This window comes from Lolium rigidum, chromosome 5 (genome assembly GCF_022539505.1).
Source record: "Lolium rigidum isolate FL_2022 chromosome 5, APGP_CSIRO_Lrig_0.1, whole genome shotgun sequence".
In the NCBI taxonomy this organism is placed as follows: Eukaryota; Viridiplantae; Streptophyta; class Magnoliopsida; order Poales; family Poaceae; genus Lolium; species Lolium rigidum.
In genome coordinates, this window is record NC_061512.1 from 134,576,759 (window position 1) to 134,585,285 (window position 8,527).

General features: G+C 46.9%; 1 protein-coding gene across 1 annotated transcript in view; it reads left to right on the forward strand.

Annotated features, from left to right (window-relative positions):
• Nucleotides 1-3,868: 3,868 nt before the first annotated feature.
• LOC124656449 (ferritin-1, chloroplastic-like) overlaps nt 3,869-8,527 on the forward strand; it is a 67,205-nt gene continuing 62,546 nt past the window's right edge. Inside the window, exon 1 of the mRNA XM_047195192.1 lies at nt 3,869-3,997. Coding sequence (XP_047051148.1) covers nt 3,869-3,997 — 129 coding nt within the window. The remainder of the gene's footprint in view (nt 3,998-8,527) is intronic.

Genomic DNA, 8,527 nt, shown 5'->3' on the forward strand with positions numbered 1-8,527 from the left:
TCTTTTCATTTTTCCAAAGTAGCCCCCGAGCATTTGACCAAAAACTTGTATTTGATCAAAGGCTCTCCAATATTTTTGCATGTCGCCTTTTGATGCAGCTGTTGAGTTGAATTTTTCTTTCTGCCAAGGTGACGTTATTGCTGACGATAGCCACGATTGTAAGTCCAAAAATCGCGAGAAGTTTTTCTCCCGCTGCCTTGCGGGCCCAATTGATCCACTATCTTGACACGTCGTGCAAGTGGGGGACACACGTCCTCCGCTTTTTCTGGCGCACGCACCGTAACTTCCCCAACGTTGAGTTACTCCTGGGTCCTTGAGGATTTCTATGTGCTGCCTGAGCATTTGCATGTCCCGCCCATCTTAACATTGCCTGGAAATTTTGACAATCTTTTTGCAAGTGTCCCGACTGTCTTTTTCCATTGCTGTCGAGAAAGAAATGCATCTGACATGGCCCGTTCATCATCTCCTCGGGGGACACAAAAGGTCTCTGGAACCTTGACCCGCTATTTTGCCTGTTATCTCTATTGTCACCTTGCTGTGTGTTGCTTCTCTGGTAGTCATCTCTACTGTTTCCTCCATTGTTTCCCCGAAAGCCAGCCGATATTTGGCCAGGTGCATCGTAACTTGAAAATTGACGGAGAAATCGGCGTCTATTTTGAAAATTTCGACTGCGATCTTCCTCTGGGGACCTATGTCGTTTGTTATGTACCGCATCTTCACCATCTGCCCATCTGTTTGCTATCTCCATTAAAGCTGATACTGTTCTTGGGTTTGTCCTCCCCAAGTCCTCCACGAAATCTCCTCGTCGAACTCCTCGCAACAAATGCATCTATCGCTCTTTCGTCAGATATATTTTCTGCCGAGTTTTTAATGATGTTCCACCTTTGAATGTACTTCCTCATTGATTCATCATGCTTTTGTCGACATGACCTTAACTCCTCTAGTGTCGCAGGTTTCTTGCAGGTTGACCGGAAATTCTTGATAAACACATCCTCGAAACTTTCCCAACTGTCGACGGAACCTGGGAGAAGCTTTTTTATCCATGATCTGGCGGCTCCGCTCAGATGTATCTGGATGCTCGCATGGCTATTGCTCTGGTCCCGCCTATCAATTTCATCGTCTCGAGGTAATCCACAAGCTAATCCTCGTGGTCTTGCAGGCCATCGAATTTCTTGAAACTATCGGGTAGCTTGAATCCTGATGGAACTCGAGTTTTTCGGACCCGTCGTGTGAAGCATGGGAGTCCACACATGTCCTCTTCAGCAAGTTCTGGTGAATGCCGACGTTCCCTTCTTTCTTGTCGTGCTCTATCAACTCTGGCTTGAGTTGTTGTGTCCCTGGCTCCACTTGCTCTTGGTGGATCTTGCACTGCTGCGGTAGGTCTCGGACTATTTTGCCTTGCAGTTCCTTCGGGAGGTGTGGCTGTGAACGCTGCTGTAACACCCCAACTTTTGCAACCTTGTTTAGTTGTCCTTAGTGCAAAAATTAGGGGGAACAAAAACTTTTTCTATAAACTAATTAGATGAATTGCCTTGATCTGTTTGTTGTAATGAATTGCTCTGATATGTTGGTAGATAAATTGTCTTGATCTGCTTGTTGGGTTTTGTCTTGAGCTACCCCAAAGAACAACACCTCTAGTGGTAAAGCAGGCAACTCACCTAACAAAACACTTTTCCTTCAAACCTTTTCACTTATGGCAACATGGGTGTACCTACTTAAAATTCATCTTTCTAGTACAATCTAGCTCAAGCCCATCATTGTTTCAAATTCTTTGGATCATCTACCCCCTTTCTACATCCATCTCTTACACTCTAGTCAAAACCCCTAACACATCACTGAATTTGGCTAAGTCCTAAATCTGTTTCCAGGTTCCATTTTGGAACCCCTGGGTTAAGCTACCCCTTGCCATCCAAGGCAATGCACTTGGTCCTAGACCTACCTTGTCATGAGCACTTCCCAACCATGTCCTTGCCTTGAACCATATCCCTCTTATACTCATTTATACTTGTCTGTCTTGAGGCCAGGTCAAAAATCTGTTTTGGCAGGCTTAAAAAGTTCAAACTTTGGCGGTTGATATCTAAGTGCCCACAACTGTTATTAGTAACCTCAATGCATGGATCTCATATATGCAACACCCTCTACAACTTCCACGTCTTGCATGTCCCATTCTACCTTTGCAACCCATTTATTTAACTTCATCTTATGCCCTATCAAATGTTGCACCACTAGATCCCATTTTCCTCTTTTATCTTTGTTCTTCTTTATTCCCAAATTTTTTTTTCTTCTTCACAAACCAAGTGTGGAAGTGATTGTTTCATTATGGAGAACTCATTTACCCTTGAGGTTTTATTTCCAAAATTTATTCTTACCTTCTTTTAATAAATTTTCCAAACTCCTATTTAAGATTCTTCACTAATTCTTACCATAAAACTACTTCTAGTTTTATCAAAACCTTTCGAATTTATTCTCTCAAAGTTAAATGGAAGCTTTTGAAATATCATGTGTACCTCTCTGATCCATGTAACATCAATCACCTCCATAGCTTTGTGAATTTTTATCATTTGATCAACTATGGCATTATTTCCCAATTCCATCACTTTTCTCCTTAGGATTTCTCTAGCCTTCACCCCACCATCTATTTTGATTTAACCTACCTTATCCTAGTGATCAAGTGGTGAACCACCTTTTCATGGCACTAGAGAGAGTGGCCGGCCATGCCATGCCATCTCTCCATGCACTACCTCTCTCTTATTCTCTCTCCCTCCCTCCTCTCTTAGTAAAACCTTGGGAAGCCACACCCCTGCATCCCTACCCCTCCAACCTGCAACCCTAGGTGAGCCCTATGCCCCTCCACCATCATGGCTCTCCTCCTCCTTCCCAATGCCATTAAGTGGCATAGGCCTTGACCCAAACGTCCTAGACCTACACCCCTGCACCCTTACCCGTGTCTAGCCTCTCTCCCATGATTCCTGGAGTCCCTGGATGCCTTTCCCCCGAGCCCCAATGGTCCCCATCATCCCACCCGACCTCGCCAACCTGTTGATCACCACAATCGTGGTCAGCATAGCAGCGAGAACCCCAGCCAGCGAGGCTGCGCCATGAAGGTTCTCTGTCTCCCCACTGTCCAATGGGCATGGTCCCGAGGCAAGTTCTTCTCTCCTTCTGGCTCGGACGAGCTCGCCACCTCAGTGATCACCCCGTCTGGGCATGCTCCCGCGTTCCGAGAGAAGCAGTACACCCTTGGCCACGAAAAGCTCTAGGCTGCATAGGTATAGCTCTTGGACCTCAATGCACTAATCGTCTCTCCCCGGCGTGCCTTCTCCTTCCATCTATATGTATCAAACACCTACGTCCTGTCCCTAACATCACCTCGTTTCAAGCAAACTAGCCCACATTTTTCCTTGATTCCAGCTGCACTGAATCCAGCTCTGGATGCTCTACATAATAGCACCGTTCGCCCATCCAACCACGTTCGTCCCCGGCGCGTCCTCACTACCCGCACCATGTCCACCATGAGCCGGTGCTCGGCTATAAAAGGGAACCCCCGGCCCTCTCCGCTCACTCCCACCACTCTCTTTCCCACTCACAGCAACCCTCTCCACCTCCCAGAGCTCCTGCAAAACGCGTCGAGACGCTCCCCTGGCCGCTGCTCGTTGGAGAAGCTCTTGCCGGCGTGGTCACCGTAACGATGACGGGCAGATGGAGCCTGCCCTCGACGTCCTAGCCTCTCCCTCGCAGAACAACCTTGCTCGCCATCTTCTTCTGGTCTTAACCCGCCTCTTTTCTTTCGCCGCCCAGGTCCACCGGTGAGAACCGCCGTCGCCGTCCGTCCGGGGACGTCTGCGGAGGAAGACCCGCCGGGGCAAGGATGCTGCAGGAGGAGGAGCCCCTGGACGCGAGCCCTACGGCCGCCCCGGCGCGCCACAACCCCGCCCCGACCTCTCCATCGCCCCGCCAGCCGCCGGTGAGCCCTATCCCGTCCGTCGCTCACGTCTCTGTGAGGCGTCGTGAAGACGACGGCCTCGAGCCGATCCTCCCGATCGAGGGAGGGCTGCGTGGCCACTTATCCACGTCGGCCCATGCACCTGGCCCACCCGGGCCCCTCTCTTCCCTTTCTTTTTCTTTTTTTTCTTTCTTCCCTCACCTCCACCTGGAGATGTCTCCTGGGCCGGCCCACGTCTCAAAACTGCGCGGCCCAGATTTTTCCCGCCCGCCTGAAATTTAAATTCTCTGTTAATTAATGGTTCAAAAACCAGAGAACTTCTTTAGTGAATAACTCCAGATCTACACACCCAAATCGAGTGAAACAAATTGCATTAGTTCACAAATGAAATTATCTTTCCAATGCCACTGGTCCCATATTTTTAGGATTTTTGTACGATTTTTAATGTTTTAAACATGATCACTGGTTATTGTTTAGTATTTCAAATTCCTAAAATCGAAAAATTAATATTTTTGTATGAATCCAATTGTGTTAATCCTGCTTTGTTACTGTCCATATAGGAAAAATACAATTAGTCTCTGTTCATGAAATTTTGTCTCTGTTAGTGGGTGTATGTGTGACACATGCAATGATAGTTTTGAAATCTATTTGGTTTATTCAAATCCTTGCCATCACTTTGTTTTAAAAATAACCAACCCATGATTTGTTACTGTCAAACAACTCCCCTGCATATTTTTATTTTTATTTTACTAAACCCTTGGTTCTTGTGCTATGTGTTGATTGTTTGCATTATTTACTTTTGCGACGCTAGATACGAACGAAGGGGAAATTGAAGGGGAGGATTTTGGAGAAGGATTTGAAGAGGACCAGGGACAAGCCAACCAGGCAAGCCATCTTTTGATCTCTGATTGATGAATCACATATTGTGGTTACTTTGTTGTTAATCGTGCCTCTCGATCTATGTTGTGTGGTATCTACTTAAGTTGATGGAGCATGTTCACCGTGAGCATGTTGATTATCTTTGACACCCATCTACATTTTCCCCTTTTTGGAAATGGTGATCATAACCATTATCTTGGTGTACCCTCTAAGTGTGATGGTATGCCCACCTACCTTGAGTGTGTCGACCTCTTGACATCCTTCTTGCACCCCTTAGAGGTATGATGGTTAGCATCATTCCCTCTTGTTGATGTTATGCATACTTACTCTCAAGTATGTTGATCCCCTTGTTGCTATGCATGCTTACCCTGAGCACGTATGCCCCCTTGACCACCTATTTTTATCACCTTCTTAGGGGTATGATGATTAACATTATGACCCTTGTTGAATCATTCTACTTATGTTGTCCCTATGCATGCTTATTCTAAGTATGTATGATCCCCTTGACACCTCAACTATCATCTCCTTAGTGGTATGATGGCTAGCATCGTGCCATCATTGTATCTTAGCTCTTACATAAAACTTTAGGTTGGGAACCCCTCAAGGTTTACCTTGTTGTAAATGTTTATGAAAACCTTGGGTGAGGCAATCTTACCCAAGCATATGGTTTATGAAAGGAAAGGATCTTGACAAAGATGGTTGGAAAGAGGAAGGTGTGTGTGACTTGGGTTTTTGAGAAAAACGACACATGGTTCTTTGTATTCGCCCGGAACAACTAAACAAACGCAACCATAGCTACTCCAACGTGGGCACGGGGCTTAACTTGACGTTTGTTCTTCTTAGCATGAGGCACCGCACAACTATACAAGGGTACGGTTACCCCCGAGTCCGGGTTGTCATGGTTGGGACAATAGTATAACGGGAGGCCTTCGGGGCTGACCCGTCCGGAAGACACTATGGGTCTCCCGGCTTGGCGGTGGAGCCACGCTCTAGAGGAGGTGAGCTGCCACGGTGCCGGGGAGGTACATACTCCATAGGGTAGGACCTCGTGTTAAGTCGAATGGGCGAAAGGTTATGTCCGGGTATCCGTCGTGGCATATGTCGTTATGCGGGGATGATGCCCACACGATAGGTATCTGGATAGTTGTGGTGAAAGTGTGCAAACTCTGCAGAGTCAAAACTATTCGAATAGCCGCGTCCGCGGTCATGGACGGTTGGGATGGCCGTTACGTAGCCGTGTCGAGTTTTGGTTTTGAAAATGTTTTCCAAAGGAAATGTGTGTTGGAAGTACCGGAAGGGTACGGGAAAGATGGTGTGCCGACCATGTGGAGATGGTCGAGGAAAATGAAACAAAAGAGGGTGACCCTTCCTAGTGTTTCATGTAGAGGAACTCTGCTTTAACAAAGATATAGAGATGTCATAGGACTTTCTTAGTGTCCCCTTCAACCGTGATGTGGGATGCTATATCCACAAGAGAAACCGATTCTCTTTCACATGCTATATCCACAAGAGAAACCGATTCTCTTTCACATGCTATATCCACCGGAGAAACTATTCTTCCTCTCTTGTCTTCTTTAGTTAGAATTGTTATCACCTTCTTGATGGTTTGCGAGTACAATTCAAATGTACTCACGGCTTTGTCCCTCGGCTATTTACTTGGCCAGACACTGGAGGACTTCGACCAATGAAGAAGGAGTTGACGACGTCTATGCGAGCTAGGAACGTCTTCCCGACCGCGCTGCTCGTAGGGTTAAGGCAGATGACTTGGGCTCTACGCTGCTGAAGTGATTCTGCTACTCTGGTGATTAGAATAGGCCCTTCGAGGCTATCTTGTAAAGATGGGTCATGTGACTTTATTGTAATTTTCTTATTCCGTTTTGTAAAGGATGATGTAATTTGATATCAGTTCGGTTATGTGTTCACGGCACACTGATCATGGGAACGTGAACTGTATACATAACAGGGTATTTCGGACAGCTAGTCCGGGGTCCCGACAGCTGCTCCCATGGCTCCACATCCTGCCATGGCCATGTTGTACAGCGCTTCCCTTGGATCTCCGGGAGGTGGCCTGGACGCTAAGATGAAGGCTTGTGTCGCCATGTACCCTGCTTCCGGTGTTTTTGGGATAATATTCCCCCTCGTGTCGATTGACATAAAGGACATATCGAGGTTTTGGACTAGAGTTTCTCTTTCAGCTTCTGGTATATTTTGCAGCCGAGATCTTGCTCTCCTCCGAGCTTCTCTGTGACTATCTCCCGAAGTTTCTGAGTGTCGACTTAATTCCGCTCGTCGCCTGCTTGATGCGGAAGCTGCCTCCCTTCTTCCGTTCAAAGCACCGTCTGTTTTTCCAACTCTCTTCCAGCCTCCGGCGAGTCTATATTGATAAGCTTGCAGTTCTTCGACCGTAGCAGCTTGTCTCCATTGGTTCGAGCCATCTAGAGCTTTCGCAGCTCTATCCCAGGCTGCTTGTGGAAGTTGAACTCTGACGCGTGGTGTGGGCCCAACATATTTAGTGCCCAAACCTCTCCTTAGATCTGAGGGATCGACATAAGGATTTCCCAAATCGTCGAAAGCCTCTGATGTTTCCTCTTGATCGCGACTTGCTTCCCCAATGGCATAGACTTGGTGATATTTTGCTTTGCTTGGTTCGGTGACACCATCATAGAGATTGGTGAAGACCTTTCCAATAGAGATGGATTTGTCGATGAAGTCGAAGCTATTGGTGTCGCTTGAATCATCGCTTATATAGGAGTCCGCCGATGACTCGAAGGACATGCGCTGAAGATTTTGGCGAGTTTTTCACTTGCCCTGCTGCCGATGAAGCGTGGCGACGAAATCTCCTTGTCGCTTGTCTCGACGGATGATACTGAGTTTGAGAAGTCAAGACCATCCGCCGATAATCCCGACGAAATCGGAACTTCGAGACGATACGATCCTAAATTCTCGACGTGGAAGTGGAATTTTCCAAACGTCATCTTCATGGGCTCCTCCAGATACGCATATGCATCCAAACAGGAGGGCGGGTGAGGAATAAAATCAACGAGACCAGTTTCGATCTGTTTACCTCTCTCCATGATGTTGCTTGCTACCGATGAAGTCGACGATCTTGAACGTGCCATCGAGATCAGCTCCTTGTCGCCTCTAGATCCCACAGACGGCGCCAATTGACAAGGTATTAACTTGTCAATGCCTACGGATTGTAGACTAGGGTTTAGTTGGATGTAGAGGGCAAGTAGATCTCGAAGGTTTCAGCCGAAAAGTACTCGACGAATATGAAAGCTAGGGTTTTAGAAACAATGATTCGATGATCTCTGCGTCCCTCGACTCCCCCTTATATAGGAAGCGGAGCCGAGGGATTCGTGCTGTACAAGTTACAAAGTCCGGGAAGGTTTCTAACTCATCCCGTAAGATTACAAATAAGACTTTCTATTACAACTCTAGCTTTCCTTAATAATATATTGGGCTTCCGAATCTTCTTATTCTTCGGGTAATGGGCCTTCAGTAAACCCCGGGTACGATCTTCGGCAGGCCCATTTGGGATGCCTATGTCACCGCCCTTCCTAGGACTAATACATACTTGTGATTATACCCCTTGCAAGCATCCGCAACTACAAGAAAGTAATTAAGATAAATCTAACCACAGCCTTAAACTCTGAGATCCTGCGATCCCTCCTGCATCGATATACCAACGGGGGCTCATGTTTC